This window comes from Budorcas taxicolor, chromosome 11 (genome assembly GCF_023091745.1).
Source record: "Budorcas taxicolor isolate Tak-1 chromosome 11, Takin1.1, whole genome shotgun sequence".
In the NCBI taxonomy this organism is placed as follows: Eukaryota; Metazoa; Chordata; class Mammalia; order Artiodactyla; family Bovidae; genus Budorcas; species Budorcas taxicolor.
Window position 1 is genome coordinate 75,287,235 of NC_068920.1, and position 19,828 is coordinate 75,307,062.

The 19,828-nt window shown below is 42.4% G+C and overlaps 1 protein-coding gene across 1 annotated transcript in view; it reads left to right on the forward strand.

The window, feature by feature from the left end:
• The window catches only part of LTBP1 (latent transforming growth factor beta binding protein 1), a 456,857-nt gene that overhangs the window by 49,774 nt on the left and 387,255 nt on the right, over window positions 1–19,828 (forward strand). The window contains exon 3 of the mRNA XM_052648703.1: window positions 4,485–4,782. Coding sequence (XP_052504663.1) covers window positions 4,485–4,782 — 298 coding nt within the window. The remainder of the gene's footprint in view (window positions 1–4,484; window positions 4,783–19,828) is intronic.

Below are 19,828 nucleotides of genomic sequence, written 5' to 3' on the forward strand. Positions count from 1 at the left end.
CAGCCATCTCATCCTCTGTTGTCCCCTTCTCCTCCTGCCCTCAATCCCTCCCAGCATCAGAGTCTTTTCCAATGAGTCAATTCTTCGCATGAGGTGGCCAAAGTACTGGAGTTTCAGCTTTAGCATCATTCCTTCCAAAGAAATCCCAGGGCTGATCTTCAGAATGGACTGGTTGGATCTCCTTGCAGTCCAAGGGACTCTCAAGAGTCTTCTCCAACACCACAGTTCAAAAGCATCAATTCTTCAGCGCTTAGCCTTCTTCACAGTCCAACTCTCACATCCATACATGACCACAGGAAAAACCATAGCCTTGACTAGCTGGACCTTAGTCGGCAAAGTAATGTCTCTGCTTTTGAATATGCTATCTGGTTGGTCATAACTTTTCTTCCAAGGAGTAAGTGTCTTTTAATTTCATGGCTGCAGTCACCATCTGCAGTGATTTTGAAGCCCCCAAAATAAAGTCTGACACTGTTTCCACTGTTTCCGCATCTATTTGCCATGAAATGATGGGACCAGATGCCATGATCTTCGTTTTCTGAATGTTGAGCTTTAAGCCAACTTTTTCGCTCTCCTCTTTCACTTTCATCAAGAGGCTTTTTAGCTCCTCTTCACTTTCTGCCATAAGGGTGGTGTCATCTGCATATCTGAGGTTATTGATATTTCTCCCAGCCATCTTGATTCCAGCTTGTGTTTCTTCCAGTCCAGCATTTCTCATGATGTACTCTACATATTAGTTAAATAAGCAGGGTGACAATATACAGCCTTGATGTACTCCTTTTCCTATTTGGAACCAGTCTGTTGTTCCATGTCCAGTTCTAACTGTTGCTTCCTGACCTGCATACAGATTTCTCAAGAGGCAGGTCAGGTGGTCTGGTATTCCCATCTCTCTCAGAATTTTCCAGTTTATTGTGATCCACACAGTCAAAGGCTTTGGCATAGTCAATAAAGCAGAAATTGATGTTTTTCTGGAACTCTCTTGCTTTTTCCATGATCCAGCAGATTTTGGCAATTTGATCTCTGGTTCCTCTGCCTTTTCTAAAACTGGGTTAGCAGATACAAACTCGTGTGTATGAAATAGAGAAGCAACAAGGATACATTGGAGTGTAATCTGTAAACATACTATCTGTGCTGACACATTAGTTACAACTAATGTAACACTGTAAGTCAACTGTCCTTGAATTAAAAAAAATAAATGTTTTCTCATGCTGCTGCTGCTAAGTCACTTCAGTCGTGTCCGACTCTGTGACCTCTTAGACCGAAGCCCACCAGGCTCCCCAGTCCCTGGGATTCTCCAGGTGAGAACACTGGAGTGGGTTGCCATGTCCTTCTCCAATGCATGAAAGTGAAAAGTGAAAGTGAAGTCGCTCAGTCGTGTCCGACCCTCAGCGACCCCATGGACTGCAGCCTTGCAGGCTCCTCCGTCCATGGGATTTTCCAGGCGGGAGTACTGGAGTGGCGTGCCATTGCCTTCTCCGTGTTTTCTCATAAGTGCCTACAAATTTTCACACTGACCGTGAAGCAGTGACAAATGCATGAATTTTTGAAAGGGACTGATAATGAGAATTTAGTCACATGGAAAAATTTATAAATTTTTTGCATTAAAAACAGAAGGGCAACATAAAACAGACACAGCTATGAGGGTAAGAATTCAGTAAGCCACTGTAGTGTGAAAACACAAACTTGAAGTGACAAAAATGTAAATTCTCAAAAAAGGTGTTGGTGGAAGGCCGCTAGTTTGTGCATCACCTGGCAGGCAGTCAGATAGCTGGACTCTGGTTTGGGATTTAGCAGGCCAGCGGCCGGCCAAATATGCATTTCTAAAATGTTTCCAGGTGATGCTGCGGCTTGTCCAGGCATCACACATTGAGAAGTGACACGTGGGAACCACTACTGCACGAAGTCCAAATGTGGTGGGAAAAATAGCTTGCTCAAATGTGGTTGCAGGACGTTAGTTTTGCTTTTCATGTCAGGGGAGGTGCTTGTCTTGGCCACTGGGGAGTCTGTTCCCTTACCCGCTCTGCCTCCCCCACCCCCGACCCCCGCAGTGTAAGCCAGCCCTACCTATCTGCTCCAGGAGGCTACTGCTGAAGCCCAGATGTGGAAGGTAGAAGAGAAAATCGTCTAATCAGTCTCCTTATTGTCTCTTAAAACTTACTGTGAAAGGATAGTATTGTGTGTGTGTGTGTATATATATATATATATATATATATATATAAAACACTACTATTATATAAAGTGTCCTTTTTTGGTGTGAGTTTAAAGTTATCATTTTTTTTCTTTTATTACTTTTTCCCTGCTCCCCTCATCCTTCCATGTGCAAAATTTGAACAGTTAAAAAAAAAAAAGGCTACCCTTTATACTTCTAACTCCTCCTCCAGACGGCCCCTTGTTGGCTGTTCTAGGTGTTTTGGGGGAGATTTCTGTGCTTGGCCTCCACTTAGGTACCAGCTTTTGTCAGCCACTCTGTGCAGCCTTCCTGAGAGATTAGTAGACATTTGCAATACACCTTGGGAGGGAGAAGCGGAAATCATTCTCAGATGTTCAACCGAGACATGTTTCTAATTGAAAGCATGAAGAGAATGTGTACATGAAAGTGCCTGGGGGTGATCTCTGGCAGAGGCTCAGCTTTGAAAGCCCCGTCCTTTCCCACTTGAGACCACTTCTGCTGTCTCTGGGTGGAGCCCATTTCCATTCCTGTGACGGTCCATAAATAAGCGTGGCTGAGCAGGGACCTGATGACCATGTTGGCTAGGAAAGCGTGGATAAATTAGACTCCTGAACTCTCGAAGTGCATAGCGTTTTGACTTTGACTTCTAGAAGCCTAATATGGAAAGAGCCCTTGGGGACCATTTTAGAAAAGCAGCTACTGCCCTCCTCCTGCCCTGGGACTTGTGTAGGTACAGAGGCCAAGCTCAAGTAACTCACCCTAGGGTCACCTTGGGAGCTGGCTGCGTTTTTCTTTCCTTTTTTTTCCTTTTTTAAAGAATCCTTCTCAACTCTTAGGAAATTTGTTGGCCTGGTATTCTGACACTTGACAGTTATTTCTTATCATTATTTGCTATAACTAATAGGAATTATAGGAAAATAGGAAAAGTATCTTTTCTCTTTTATAGGAAATTAGGAGGTTTCAGGGTTTTTAGGTCTTGGTCATTGGTTGAGCCTCCTCTGGTATGTATTCTTCATCTACTTTGTAATTGCTTGTAGACTGAATCCTGGGTTGAATTATATGGGAGGTTTAGTATTGTGATCTGCCTCAGGACAGAGAGTTGAAGTCAAAGAGCACTGATACCAAAAGGCTGGTGTAAATAAACGGTACAAATAAAGAAGGGTCTGAAGGAATCATGTCTGTAAGCCTATGATGTTAATAAAATTTAAGTCATAAATTTTATGACATGTAACATCTAAACTCCCAGGGGACCTTGCCTGTGATAAAATCCACTCACCTTGCCCATGACCCCTAGCCCTGCTAACTTTAAAACTCTGCTTGGCCACAAGTCTGGAGACTCAAAGTACATGCATTCCTGGGACTTCCATGGCAGTCAGTGGTAAGACTTTGCCGTCCAGCGCAGGGGGTGTAGGTTTGATTCCTGATCAGGGAGCTATGATTGCACATGCTTTATGGCCCAAAATAAAAAACATAAAACAGCCACAATATTGTAACAAATTAAATAAGGACTTTAAAAATGGTCCATATTAAAAAAAAAAACAACCCAAAGTAAATGCATCCTAGCTAATAGGAGATAAACAGGTGGTTTCTTTTTGATTGCCTTTTTTTATAACATTAAGGGTGTACTGGCTTTTAAAATATATAATGCATGTATGAAAGTGTATATTAGATGACTTTCAATCTTTTTACCTTTGCTTTTTCTCTCAAAAAAAAAAAAAGTAGGTTGACTAAATTTCTGAACAGTCACTCCAAGCTTTGATAGCTTAATGCAAGCTGAAGGCCATTACCCTCTTGGGGGGTTTGGGTTTGGGACTGGGCTTCTGTTTTTTTTGCTAAGACTTACTTGGTTACCTAAAGTTTAAACTGAAGCCATGGAACACGACATCAAAAAGGACAGAGTACTTTCTTTTTCCGCCCCCTGTATTTCTGATCCATTTCTGAGCAGCAGCTATAGTTAAGTGGTCAAAAAAGATGACTTTGGAGCCAGTTCACTTGAATTCATGTCCAAGCTCTTTTATTTACTGATGATTGTGGCAAATTTTATAACCCCGTGCCTGATTTTTCATCAGTAAAATGGGGAAAATAAAACATCTCCTTAAATCAGTTGCTGGGGATGGGAGTTAAATTTGTCAGTATCTATTAGAACAGTGCCTGGCACATAGGAAACCATTAATAAATATTCGCTATCATCATCATCAACATCATCATCATCTTATTTCATTGAGGAACAGCCCAATGCTCGTGGTAAGTGTCTGGAAGAATTAGTGAAGTCTGTACTGCTCTCCTGCAAAGTGTGTCCTCTGTTGTCTTTCCACAGCAAGCTGTGTTCCACCATGTCAGAATGGAGGGATGTGTCTCCGACCTCAGCTCTGTGTGTGTAAACCAGGGACCAAGGGCAAAGCCTGTGAGACAACAGCTGCCCAGGACACCTCGTCCCCAGTCTTTGGAGGGCAGAGTACTGCGGCCGCTTCCTCCTGGGTCCCTCCTGAGCAAGCTGCAAAGCACACTTCATCTAAGAAGGCAGACATTCTACCAAGAGTCAGTCCTGTGGCCCAGATGACCTTGACCCTCAAGCCGAAGCCTTCAGTGGGACTCTCCCAGCAGATCCATTCTCAGTGAGTGTTTTGAACTTAGCTCCAGCTTGGGAGCATCTTAATGTTCTCTTGGATGCATTGCTTTAAATCACTCTTCTTTTCCAGCACAATTTGCAGAAATCACTTGGATAATAATGTCTTTCCTTCAGATTTTGCATTTTATGTTTACACATCAAGTCTCTTTAAAATAGTTGATATGTGTGTTTAGCCTCTGCAGGGAAGATTTACCATAAGCATTAAGCAAAGAAGTGGTGAGGATTAAGGGGATCAACGGTAGAAGGGAATAATATAGTTGTTTGATTATGGTGGAGTTAAAAAAATTCTTTATTTCTTTGAGGTGAGGGGTGCTTTAAAGCTTCTGAAGTCATAATGCAAAAAGAGAAGTGGTGAGTGTAATTTTATAGGTACATGGAAAAGGTAGGAACTCAGCTTTGCACAGAGAAGGGATTCAAATGAAAGTGCATCTTGGGAAAGAGAATTATTCTACCTCGGTAGCAAGTGAAGTGTATCTTCTAGTAAACACCCTGTTTACCTCCCAGTTGCTATGCAGGTCCATTTTTGGTGAATGAGCTTGTGTTTTATTTATAGGAAATTTTTTTTTTTTTAAGCATTAGAAAGTCAGTGCTATTCTGAACAAAATGAGAACTCTGTAAAGACAGGGTCCTTACACAAATCGTTTCCTTTTAATTAGCTACTCTATGTGGATAACAAGATGCAGAATTTACTATAGCTATCACTTGTCATTTGTCTAGGAATGTAAAATACAGGAAGTGCTCAACTTAAAAATGACCCAGCAGTTCATCTGTAAGTCACTTGCTTAGAATTTTGAATGCTTCCCTCCCCAGCCCCTGAGATAGCTTCCACCTGGTGATTAGTATCCCGTCAGCCCACAGTAGTGATTTAATCTGTTACTACAGATGAAATTATCCTAATTTCTACTTCCCCTGTGAATAGGCCACCTACTGTCCTTGCTGAGTGAGGTCCTGATAACTGTTTCCTTTCTCTTATTCCCTCCTCATTTCTCTTCTTTCTGGTTTTATTTTTCTCCCCTTTCATTCCTTCTTGCCTCCTACTTCAATTCTACCTTGATGAAGAGATTTGGGATGTTGCCCTGGAATCTAACCACTTTGCTACTATTTCATCTGAAAACGCATCCTGTCACCATCAGCAAGAAGGAATGGTAGTTGTAGCCCATGCTTAATAACTGCTTCCTGCTTGCCAGGTCCTGTTTCACATGCTTTGTATGTTTTATTCATTTAAAATTCACAGTGACACCCCAGCAGGTGGGTGCCTTCATTAACCCCATTTTATGTATGAGGAAACTGAGGTGCAGAGTGGTTAAACAGTGTGTTCAAGCATACACAGTTAATAAGTGAATATAAGTGTTAAGATAGAGGCTGAATAAAGAGAATATATGGACCTCCGTGGTGGCTCAGTGGTAAAGAATCTGGCTGCAGTGCAGGAGATATAGGAGACACGGGTTTGATCCCTGGGTCAGAAAGATCCCCTGGAGGAGGGTTGTGGCAGCCCAGTCCAGTATTCTTGTCTGTAGAACCCCATGCACGAGGAGCCTAGTGGGCTACAGTCCATAGGGTCGCAAAGAGTTGGACACAACAGAAGCAACTGAGCAGCAGCAAGGGGAATATGTATTAGGCTTAAATGGAGGCAGCCAGGCTCCAGCATCCACACCCGGAGGCAGAGGCAAACGTTCTCTGTAAAGGGCTGCATAGTAACTGTTTGGAGCTCCGTGGGACGTGTGGTTTCTGTGACAGTTTCTCAGTTCCTCACAAAAACAGCCAGAGACAATGTGTAAGTGGATGAGTGTGTGTGTTCCAATAAAGCTTTATTGATGGATGTTGAAATTTGAGTTTCATATAAATTTCATGGCATCCAATAATACTGTTTTATTTTTCTCAGTCATGAAAAAATGTAAAAATCATTCTTAGCTTTTTGGCCATATAGAAACAGACTGTGGGCCAGCTTTGACCCTTGAAGTGTAGTTTGCTGACCCCTTCTCCAAAGGATAGTAGCCTTTTTTGTGTGTGTCAGAACACAAATGCAACTATGCATCTTTGAAATGAAATAAAACTTTGATTATATCATAGCCAGACAGCCCTCTTCTAGCATTGTTCTGTATCTTAAAAACAAAGAACAATTCTGTGTTGAATTATGCCTTGGCGATCAGGAGTCAGATTCCTGTGCATTGCAATTATTTTTTTTTCTAGTATAAACTGTGAAGTCATTTACAAGCAACATCATTCATCTTGAATATCACCATCCCCTGTTAGAATGTGACCCTCTATGATGTGTATATGTGGATTATTACTGAGAATCATATGTCAGATGTCAGATAAAGAAGCAACCTTTCCCTCCTCCTCACTTTCTTTTTATGGTAGCAGCAGTGTAATTTAGACGAGAATGTTGTGAGTCAAAGAGGAGGCTAAGGTTTCAGCTCTAATTTGGCTTTGGGAAAATAGAAGTCATTAGATAATATGCTTTAGAGACTTCATCTGCTGAATGAAGATGCTTTTTTCATGATAATACTGTTATAGGCGTGTGTTTATGGGTGTGCCTACTACTGTGTCCTTTTGGGTGAGGAGAAGAGATGGCCCAAGATGCTAACAATTCTGATGCTTTCATAATAAACCTTTGTCAGTTGCCCTGTTATCTGGCAGGGAGTATTAAGATGTATAAGGCCCAGTTCTGTTCTTAAGGAGATTTTGAAATGCCAGATGTTATCACTTGAGAGGGGTGCCAAGGGATGGCATGGTTGACTCATGGATGAATTTAGGTAAGGACATGATCACCTGGAGTGTAAGCTGCCAAGAAGGCACATGTGGTAGGGTCACTTTGGCTACGTTTGAGAAGTGTAACCATTCTTAAGCAGCTTTTTGTTCAATTGCCTACTTTACGGTGTTTCAGGCTTTGGTTTTGTTCTTATCTAGTGAAGGGGGAAATTAAGCTCCATAAAATGCTTGTAGACAGGGATTTCCCAGGCAGCTCAGTAGTCAAGACTCTGTGCTTCTACTGCAGGGGGCACAGGTTCAATCCCTGGTCCAGGAGCTAAGATCCCTGAGAGGACCATACTGAGAGGTGTGGCCAAAAAAAAAAAAAAAAAAAAAATTCTTATAGACATAAAGACACTTAAAATATCAAAATGTGGTTAGTGTTACATCGCTAATGTGGCATGTGAGATGCTGCAGTCTTGATCATTTACTCAGGTTTTTATTGACCACATGGTATGTACTGTGCATTGTTCCAGGGGCTCAGGGTATAGCACTGAACAGCTAAATGCCATGTCTTCCTTCCTGGAGCCTATAGTCTGGACGCGGGGAGATAATGAGTGCTGCATTTAAAACATATCTTAGATTGTGGTTAGTGGTGTGGAGAAAATAAAAGTGCAAAGATGGGCAGGGAGTGTGGGGTGGGTGTGAGATGGGGAGGAGGGAGGGCTCTGGTGGCTTTAGATAGGCCGTCAGGGAAGGTTCTCTTGAGAAGGTGATATTTAAGTGAGGAGGAGGTGGGGGTGTGAATCATGGAGATGTGTGGGGCTGGGGCAGAAGCTCCAGAGGGGATATATGCCTGGCCTATTCGAGGAATGGGGACTTTAGTAAAACTGTAATGTTGAAACTACACGTTTTAGGCAGGTGAGGGTTAGATGAATTTGTTTAACCTTTGGCCACATTGGTTTTAGCTTGACTTAGAACCAGATACAAAGTTCTTTAGGAAATTGAAGGAAGGAATAATCATTTACAGATTTTGGAGCATGGAGGACGTGGAAGACATTGAAAAGATGGTTACATTTGGACACAAAGAACTGGAGAAGAGCATTTCTAGGAAAAACAATGATGTGCCACCAGAAAGACTGGTGTATTAGTTGTCTACTGATGTGTAGGCTGATGTCTACAAATGTGGCAGCCTTAAGCGATGAACATTTGTTGTCTGACGGTCTGTGGGTCAGGAATCCAGGAGGTGCTTGCTGGAAGCTCTAGCTCAGGTCTCTTATGAGTTTGCAATCAGCAGGGGTGGCTCGCCTGGGGTTGGAGAACCCACTGCCAAGGTGACCCATTGCCATGGTTGCTGGCAAGAGACTTCTTTTCCTTTCTACATGGACTCTCCACAGAGCTGCCTGAGCATCCTCACAGCATGGCCACCGGCTTCTCCCTGAGCAAGTGGACCCCGAGCCACGGGGCCGTTGCAGTCCTGTGTGACACATCCTCACTTCCACCTTATTCTACTCGTTAGAAATGAGTCACTTAGTTGAGTCCACTCTCAAAGGGACTGTAGTTAATAAGAGAGAAATAGCTTGCTTGAAGAGAGAAATAGCAAAGAATTCGTGAATGTATTTTAAAATGACCACATTTAGGATATCATTTGATTGAAACTTGATATAAATGAAGACTAGTGGTAATGAAAGTTGTTAAAGATTGGTTAAAAACCAAGTTAAAGACTACAATTTCAACAAAACAATTCTGAAAAGAGACAAAACAAATAGAAAAAGTAATGAGGGGGAACCTAAATAGCTTAAAAGAGGGTTAAGAAGCAGATTAACCAATCACAATATTTAGATTATGTCTCTCTTGATGCAAACAAGCTGCAAATGAAAGAAAAAGATAATGATGATGACTTACAGGACAATAATGAAAATGCTGACATTGACTGGAAATTTGATGCTATAAAAGAGTGTTGATTTGGAGGGCTGGGATGATGACCTTGTCATTACTTAAGGAAGGGAAATAATACTATTTACAGATGAAATTATATGATTTCTGAGCTTTGATTGAAATTACCCAGTGGGTTGAGGTATAGAGGTAACAAGTCTTGACGGGCTAATTATTGAAGCTAGATGACAGGCACACAATTATTATGCAATCCTTTTTTAAAATGTATTTTTGAAACTTTCTATAATAAAAAGTAACTAAAAAGAGAAAGATTCAAGTAGGAAGACTGCTAGGATTTTTCTTCTGCCTCAGGAGATTAATCTGGTTATAGCACATAAAATGGATGAGAACTAGTGGTAATTGGTAATTCGAGGGTGACTCTGTAACAGATGAAGAAGCACCGGTAATGTAGAGGAAGGATGTGAGCTCAGGAACTACTTAAAACTTTTTTTAAATTTATTTGACTGCGCTAGGTCTTAGTTGTGGTGTGTGGGATCTTCAGTCTTCACTGCGGCATGTAGGATCTTTAGCTGTGGCATGTGTGGTCTAGTTCCCCAACCGGGGACTGAACGTGGGCCCCCTGCTTTGGCGATGCGGAGTCTTAGCCACTGAACTACCAGGGAAGTCCCAGGAGTTATTGTTAAAGACCTCTTGTGTTAGTGTTAGTCACTCAGTCGTGTCTGACTCTTTGTGACCCCATGGACTGTAGCCTGCCAAGCTCCTCTTCTATGGGATTCTCCAGGCAAGAATACTGGAGTGGGTAGCCCTGTACTTCTTCAGGGGATCTTCCCGACCCAGGGATCAATCCCAGGTCTCCCAATTGCAGGAATTCTTTACTGTCTTTACTGTCTGAGCCACCAGGGCACCTAATTACTGGTGGGAGGCAAAGAAAACGAGAATCAGGTATTATCTGGGCTTGGGACTGTGGAAGAAAGGGAGGATGTGAAGTCTTTCTATTCTGCTGTTCTTAAAGATTTCTTGGTAATTTCATGAGTCTTCAAGATCTTTCATAGTTGATACTTGGTGAATGGATGATTTCTGACAGAGCTTTATGGCTGAATAGCCTTGGAGAAGGAAATGGCAACCCACTCCAGTATTCTTGCCTGGAGAATCCCAGGGACAGAGGAGCCTGGTGGGCTGCTGTCTATGGGGTTGCACAGAGTTGGACACGACTGAAGTGACTTAGCAGCAGCAGCAGCAGCAGCCAAGATCATCCTCTGTACCCCATCAGGGACTAAAAGCAAGTGGGTGTCAGTGGTACATACCTGGCCACTTGGTCAGGTATTGGTTTCGAAAGACCTTGGTCAGGGCATTCTGGCAGTGGTCATTGCAATAGCTGGTAATTCCGTTCATGCTTTTCATTGACGTTTACTATTACGGTGTTCTTTTTTCCAGTTTTCCAGGCCACATCTTGGACCTTCCATGAGCTAAAGAAAAGACCGAATGATGCCTCATTTTCCGGTGTATAAGTTTTGGGAGTAATTTTTCTCATTCTTTAAACTTTTGAGTCACTTTATAATCCTTCATTCCTTGGAAAGTCCATGTGAACTCTTCAGGGTACTTTCATAATTGCGTCCTATAGATGTTGTTCATATATAGCTATCCATTTACTATACATAGCTTCAGTATGTACTCAGGAATTGTCCTTGTTAGGTCACAGGTGCACCTGCAACGTCTGTCTTCAGTCCTCGATGTGGAAGGGCATTAATGCTTGTGTGTTGTGGCCAGGAACTTCACAGAGGAGGAAAAATCAAAACTGTTTCCCAGAGCTTTTTCATCACCTGTCAGTATCATTTTTTACACGTGTATTGAAGTTTCCCCCAAGAGTTTGCTTTCAGCCCTCAGTTCTGCTCAGTGAGGCTGTTTTGACTTGTGGGAAATATCTATCTGTCTTTTTCCTTGTTAATCATGATGGCTGTCACAGGCACCAACCTTGCACCTACGAGGTGAAGGTCATTAGGGGCATTCTTCAGCTGCTGATATCTTCTGGTTGTTTAGAGAACATAAGGACAAATGACCATTGCTTTGCCAAATGGGAAGCTGTTATCTGTACTGTGACAGGAGGAGGCGCTTGCACAGGACACAGAGTGCCCAGTTACCTCTCTTTGAGCTTGAGGAGGAAGTCTGGTTTTACTCAGGATACGGATGTCAAATCTATCTGAAGAGCTCACATAAATCTAGGCTTCTTTTCTTCCCTGTTGATAGCTATTTTCATCATTTTATGTCCTGATGTTTCAAAGGATGGTGGTTAGTTTCTATGGAAGAATTAGATTTGTCCTGTCTTAGACCAGGGCAGGGGGCTTGGACTTACCTAATGGCATCGATGATCCATTTTCTGTCATCTGTTTTGCAGGGTTGGGTTCTTTTAAGACAGCCATAATTCAACTGTGTTCTCTGTTTATCAAGTGAGCTTATACTACACCAGTTATTTTATAAATATAGGGAAGGCCCTTTAAAGTCCACCTTGAGATGATGGGTTCTACTTTCAAAGGTCTAAAGAAATAATACTTCACACATACAGACGGCTAATAAACACATAAAAAGATGGTCAACATCGCTCATTATTAGAGAAATGCAGATCAAAACCACAGTGAAGTATTATCTCACACCGGTCAGAGTAGCCATCATCAAAAAGTCTACAAACAATAAATGCTGGAAAGGGTGTGGAACAAAAGGAACCCTTTTACACTGTTGGTGGGAATGCCAACTGAGACAACCACTGTGGAGAACAGTGTGGAGAGTCCTTAAAAAAAAAAAAAAAAAGGACTAAAACTATGACCCAGCCAATCCCACTGCTGAGTGTACACCCTGAGGAAACCAAAACTGAAAAAGACGCACACACGCAGTGTTCATCGCAGCACTGTTTACAATAGCTCGGACATGGACGCAACCTAGATGTCCATCAGCAGACGAATAGATAAGGAAGTTGTGGTACATATACACAACGGAATATTACTCAGCTATAAAAAGGAATACATTTGAGTCAGTTCTAATGAGGTGGATGAACCTAGAGCCTATTATACTGTGTGAAGTAAATCTGAAAGAGAAAGACAAATATCGTATATCAATGCATATACATGGAATCTAGAAAGATGGTGCCAATGATCCCATGTGTAGGGCAGCAAAGGAGACACTGATGTAAAGAAAAGACTTTGGGATTCAGTGGGAGAAGGAGAGATTTGAGAGAATAGCATGGAAACATATACATTCCCATATGAAAGATAGAAAACCAGTGCAAATTTGATGTATGACCTGGGGCACCCAAAGCCAGTGCTCTGTGATAACCTGCAGGAGTAGGGTTGAGAGAGAGGCGGGAGGGGGCTCAGGATGGAGGGGACACATGTATACCTGTGGCCGATTCATACTGTTACGTGGCAAAAACCATGGCAATAGAGTAAAGTAATTATCCTCCAATTAAAATAAATAAATAACAATTTTTTAAATGGCACTTGGGAAAAGAAAAAAAAGAAATGATACTTCACATTTACCACCTGTAGGTTGATAGGAAGTAGCGTTGAGTGATGCCTGTGTCATGACGAGGGCTACACTGTCCTTTATCTCTGTCCTGTCCTTAGCTTTCTGTTGTTTGCGTCTTTAAAAAAAACAAACTACTGTATGCTATGATATCTACAAGGATGGGAGACTTTGTGGAATGCTCCTTGAAATATTCTGCTCTTCTAATTAATAGCAGCAACAGCAACGAAATATAAGGTCATTCCCTTTATTTGGACTTTCTCATACTACCCCTAAAAGAAAAAAGAAAACTCATTATAAAGCTACACTAATAGGTGAAACTTTAGGGAGAAGCTCCAAGCTTTTTGTAGCACTTAGTAGTTGAGATTGGAACCTGGTCTGAATTTATTAAAGAAGCCAAGGAAATGGTCAGTACTAGAATAGGTAGTTTCCTCAAATGATCTTGAAGACTTTGGGGGGGGCCCTTGCTTACTGTTTTCCTCCCAACTCTGCTGACCCTCCCCTTTGTACAGTCATCTGTGTATCTACATAGGTACATACAAAGGCTACAATAAACATTTAATACATTTTTGTTGAGTTTTTCTTGCAGAAAAAAATATTGATAATGTCTAAGTCCCTGTCCTAGGATTGTTGCCTAAATACTGATATTGCAGGAGTGATCTTATTCTCTTGGATACTCTGCCTTCTTTGTTATGTTTGCCCATGAAGTGTACAAGATGAAGGTTTTGAGCTTTATTTTATGATGTTGAAAAAAAGATGAAATGGTAGAAAGCTGAAGAAGAGGAACTTAGTCTGGTGATTTTAGGCATTCATGACACTTTAGGGATGCGATGGGAACTAAGACTATGAGCCAGGAACTTTTATCATTTTATGTGTGTGCTTCTAATGTTTTTAGTTTTTATTTTTTAAACATTTCTTTGGATGTGGGCCATTTTTTTGAGTCTTTATTGAATTTGTTACAATATTCCTTCTGTTTTTATATTTTGGTTTTTCGGCCACAAGGCATGTGGGATCTTAGCTCCCCAAGCAGAGATTGAAACTGTCCCCCCTCACTGGAAGGTGAAGTCTTAACCACTGAATCACCAGGGAAGTCCTATGTGTGTGTGTGTGTGTGTGTTGAAAAAGTAGAAATTAAATTGAAGCTATATACAGAAGAGTACCAGATCAAAAGTGCACATGCTTGCTGATTATCCCATACTCAATGGAAGTACCATAAACATCAGAGTAGAATGTTGCCAGAACCACAAATACCCTCTTTTTCCAGATCTGCCCTCTTTCTTCTCCCTAAAAGGAGCTGCTGTCTGGACTTCTCACACCAGAGATTGGTTCTGTCTGTTTTAACTCTATGTAAATGAATGTATGCAGGTCAGGAAGCAACAGTTAGAACTGGACATGGAACAATGGGCTGGTTCCAAATTGGAAAAGGAGTACATCAGGATGTATATTGTTACCCTGCTTATTTAGCTTATATTGCAGAGTACATCATGCAAAATGCTGGGCTGGATGAAGCACAAGCTGGAATCAAGATTTCTGGGAGAAATGTCAATAACCTCAGATATGCAGATGACACCACCCTTATGGCAGAAAGCTAAGAGGAACTAAAGAGACTCTTGATGAAGGTGGAAGAGGAGAGTGAAAAAGATGGTTTAAAATTCAACATTCAAAAAACCTAAGATCATGGCATCCAGTCGCATCACTTCATGGCAAATAGATGGGGAAACAATGGAAACAGTGACAGACTGTATTTTCTTAGACTTCAGAATCTCTGTAGATGGTGACTGCAGTCATGAAATTAACAGATGCCTGCTCCTTGGAAGAAAAGCTATGACCAACCTAGACAGCATATTAAAAAGCAGAGACATTGATTTGCCAACAAAAGTCTGTCTAGACAAAGCTATGGTTTTTCCTGTAGTCATGTATGGATGTGAGAGTTGGACTATAAAGAAAGCTGAGCGCCGAAGAATTGATGCTTTTGAACTGTGGTATTGGAGAAGACTCTTGAGAGTCCCTTGGACTGCGAGGAGGTCCAACCAGTCCATCCTAAAGGAGATCAGTCCTGGGTGTTCATTGGAACGACTGATGTTGAAGCTGAAACTCCAATACTTTGGCTACCTGAGGTGAAGAGCTGACTTATTAGAAAAGACTCTGATGCTGGGAAAGATTGAAGGCAGGAGGAGAAGGGGATGACAGAGGATGAGATGATTGGATGGTGTTACTGACTCAGTGGACTTGAGTTTGAGCAAGCTCTGGTAGATGGTGAAGGACAGGGAAGCCTGGCACGCTGTGGTCCATGGTGTTGCAAAGAGTCAAACACGACTGAGTGAACAACAACCACACACCAATAATTGAATCTCAGTGTGTATCTTTTCACTCAATGTGATGTATGAGATTCATCTACGTAATTGTGTGTGGCTGTAGTTCACACTACATTCCAAAGATGATTCCATCATATAAATATATTGCTACTTATTATTTGTTCCGCACTTGATGGATGTTTGGAACTTCTCCAGTTTTTGGCTCTTATGAAGAATGCTGTGGACATATGCAAATTCTGAGAAAAGACCTTTGTGAACTAAGTCATCAGAAAAACAAGCCCAACTCGATGTAGCAGTGTCAAGGAGAAGGAGGTCATGATCCATCACGTGAAGTTTTGATCCTGTTCGTTTCTGTTGGCCAGTGCTGTTTGGTTTTTTGAGAAAAACAGTCACATGAGGAAAGGGATGGGGTGAGAGAGTGTTTGAGGAACTGGAAGCAAAGAATCTTTTCCTCCTGAGCAGGGCTTGGCAGGAAGAGTAGACTGTGGAGTGGGGGTGGAGAGGCAGGGGAGAGTCAGGGTAGTCATTTTGTCCCACACGCTGTCTGCACACTGCGGGGCCCCATGAGGAAGCCTTGGCCAAGAATGGTTTTGAGATGGAACCAGTGAATGCCTGGGTTTATGTTTTGGTCAAAGTATATAAGAAATTTTGTGGAAACTCAAAGTTTGCAATTGAAAAGGGCAAGTGCTGGGATAGTTTGCTCTCCAGTTTAATTGCTGGAAATCAGGATAGTTTTTGGTGCAGTATAATAATAAGAGCTAATATTTATTGTTTGTCTATTCTGTGCTAGGTGGCTTTTAAAATTATTTTTTGAGTATTATCTCATTTAACCCTCTCAAAGGAATGTGAGATAGACATTATCATTATTATCTACACTTCATATGGTTGAGCAATTCAGATGCAGAAGGATGAAATAATTTGCCTAAATGTGCTCAGCTAGTAAGCATAGAGTCAGTATTCAAATTTAGGCAGTCTGTGAAGTTAGCCTCTTTATTCTGCCTCTTCCTTTAATGGCATTCTTACTAGTTTCCTAGAAGGAAATGGCAACCCACTCTGGTATTCTTGCCTGGGAAATCCCACGGACAGAGGAGCCTGGCAGGCTACAGTCCTTGGGGTTGCAAGAGTTGGATTCAGCGACTATCACCACCATCACTGCTATAACAAATGACCACAAGTTTAGGGACTTCAAATGGTGCAAATCTGTTCTCATAATTCTGAGGTTAGAAGTCTGGAATGGGTCTTACTGGACTAAAATCGCCGTGCTGGCAGGGCTACCTTCCTTCCAAAGGCCCTAGGGGAGAATCTGTTTCCTCGCCCTTTCCAGCTTCTAGAGCTTGCCTGCATTCTGTGTCTCGTGGCCCCTTCTCCATCATCAAAGCTGATAATCTTGGGCTGAGTCCATCTCACTGCCGCTCTCTGGTTCTTCCTTCTGCCTCCCTCTTCTACATTTAAGGACAATGGTAATGGCGTTGAGCCCATCAGAATAGTCCAGGACAGTTTCTCCGTCACAGGGTCAGCTGATTAGCCACCTTAATTTCATCTGCAACTTTAGTTCCCCTTTACCATGTAACCTAACATAGAGGTTCTTGGAATTGGGATGTGGACATCTACAGGGGGCTGTTATTCTGGCTGCCACAGACTTTTACCAGGGACCTGGTTTTGTTCTGGCAGTCTTCTCTGCTACTCTCGAGTGAGCCATCATCAGAGGGATAGTAGGTAATCATCACAGTATTCATTAGTGAAGAGCAGAGACAGCCCTTAGACTCGTATAATGTTCGATGGAAACATGCCACATAGATTGAAGGCCTGAATGTGGCCCCCAGTGTTCTCAGAAATCTTGGGCCCGGCACACTCAGGCATTTGTGGTAGATGAAAGGGAGAGGGGAATCAAGAGATCAAGAGCTTAGAGATGGCAGGGACCAGGAGGGGCTGTCTGTCCTCATGCTCTTAGCCTCCTGAAAGGAGAGGTTGAAAAGTCAACACCACTGTTGACATATAATGGTCCCACCCACTAGACAAAGTGGCCTGTGGACTCTGATTGCCACTTTCTTGGGGTGGGGGCAGTGAGGAAGGAGTGGGCAGATGTGGGGGAGGAGAGGGGCGAGGGGCCAGGAATACCCCTCCCTTCAGCCTTGAGCCCGAAAAAGTGTTTCCTGTGTGATTATTCTTCTGCATTGAAATAAATTTGTGCACTGAAAGTTGAATGAATTACTTGTCAGAGCACTTGCTGTGAATGGACAATGGAACTGGGATTGAAACACACACGCATCCACTGATAAGAAGTTGGAACAAAACACAGTTTGGCTCACATGTGGGATCCATGAGCGTTAGGCCTGGCCTGCGTGGTGGATGCCAAGCGTGAGAACGGTGCTCAGGGCCTGATTGTGGGTTGTGCAGATTAAAGATTCCTCTTTACATTTGGATATATTTGGCATTCCGTAGATGCTACCCGTGAATCCTTCCAAAGTGCCTCTGGGGTTGCTCTAAATCTTCTTTCCTTGTTTTTCTTGGCTTAAGTGTTTGTTTGTGTTTGAGAAAAGTGTAGACTAAATTATAAAGACTAAACTTTTGTAACATTCTCTGCCCTGGAGTTGCCTGGGATCAGGCTGAAGAACCTATAAGATGTGAGTCCTCTGTGAGGGAGGTGACAAGTACACCTCACATTATACAATGTGTGTGTGAGTTGGAAATAAAAATCTGAGTTAAATAACCTGTGTGGTAAATATGCCTCAAGTTAGTATATTTTCACTGAGGTTTTCAAAGTTGAGTATATTTTTTACCTATTTATCTGTAATCATACTAGAGGTGACCTGGCAGAAAGAGCTGATCCTAGGGTCCAAAGAAAAGAAGTTTTAAGTAGAAAGAAAGTCTACTCACACTCCATGGAGAAAAGAAAACCCTGGATTTGCTAGTCCAGAAAAAACGTCCCTCATTTTTTAGGACTGCAGTTTTTGGACAAGTTGTGTTTATCGGGGATAGCAGGAGGAACCAGAAGGACTGGGTGAAATTAAATCCCAGCCAGACTGGAGAATGTTCTTGTACCCATCAGAGTCAGGGGGCTTTTCCACAAGTGAGTGGAAAGGCTCTGACTGTCCCCTGTATGCCAGGTGCTGGGGTCTTTCCGAAGTATGAGGTCTAGTTCAGAATAGAGGGATCTTTTCAAAATGTGAGTCTTGTCTTGCCTTGCTCTGCATTCTCACTGGCTTCTCAGCGCTCTGTGGGTAAAGATTAGTTCTTTAGTGGATGGGGCTTCCCAGGTGGCTCAGTGGTAAAGAATCTGCCTTCCAATACCTGCCAATGCAGGAGATGTGGGGTTCAATCCCTGGTTTGGGAAGATCCCTTGGAGGAGGAAATGGCAACCTACTCCATTGTTCTTTCCTCGAAAACCCCATGGATAGAGGAGCCTGGTGGGCTACAGTCCACGGGGTCTCAAAAGAATCGGCCATGACTAAGTGACGGAACACACAACACGCCTAGGGGATGGGACGCCATGGTCTCGGCTTTCCCGGCCTGTCGCTGTGTTACAGGCAGCTCCCAGATTGGGCCCAGCTTCTTCCTGACGCGCTTTCTCTGGCTGCAGCCATGTGTGCACATGCATGCTCCTCCTCCTTGTTAACACCTGCTCGTTCCACTGATCTGTTTTCCCAGGGAAAGCATTCCCCGATACCTCCCTTACTCCCTGAAAGATGCTTTCCTAGCACCACGTCTTCCCATCTCCTCCCTTCGTAGCATTCATTTCTGTTTGTGTGACTTACTCTACCAGGCACAGTGCTTACTTGGCAAACAAATGAATGTAGGTGGTATTACAACTGCTCTGAATCGAAAAGTCTGATTATGCAGGAATGCAGACATTAACCCATCTTCTAAGCTGCCTCAGTTTCCTCAAAATAATCAGAAGAGATAAGTTCAATATGTCACTGATCAGAGTAGGCAGAAGTTCACTGAATCATCCCACTTACTGTTTCAGGACAGCAGTTCAGTCCTGGCGTCCTGGTCTTCTGGGCTACCTCTAGGTGATGATGGGACCCTCATCCTAACATCTCTGCATGTTACAGGAACTAGCATTGATCAGATTCCACTTAGTTATCTGGATGTTATCTTTTTGACGTTGCAATGCCAAGTCTTCTTGCTCCTTACACTTCCTGGAGTGCCTGTAATAGACATAAGGCACGTTAACAAAAGGAGAAAGTGACAGCAGAGCCCAGGCAGCCAGTCTCTTGGGGAAATTACTGAAACTGACACTATAAATCAGTCCAGTTTATGAGCTCGAAGTACTCATGAGTACTTAATTAAATATTAATTGATTTGAACCTGACTCAAGATTGGCTCAACTCTCGTAGAAAGCAAACAAGGGCATTTAGGCAGACTTCTATTTTTTTTTTTTTTTCAGGGTTCATATGGTTCCAGAGTGATGTTATTCATAGAGTTAGCTCTTAGTAAAACACAGGAGAAATACTTTATCAGTATGTTTGAATAGGATTATTCAACCTTGGGTGGAATAATTCAACTTGTCCCTTTTGAAAGTTATTTGAGCATAACAGAAAATAGAACAAGACTGTATTAGGTACAGATTTTTTTTCATCATCCACATTTTTCAACCAGCACAGACCATAAAGT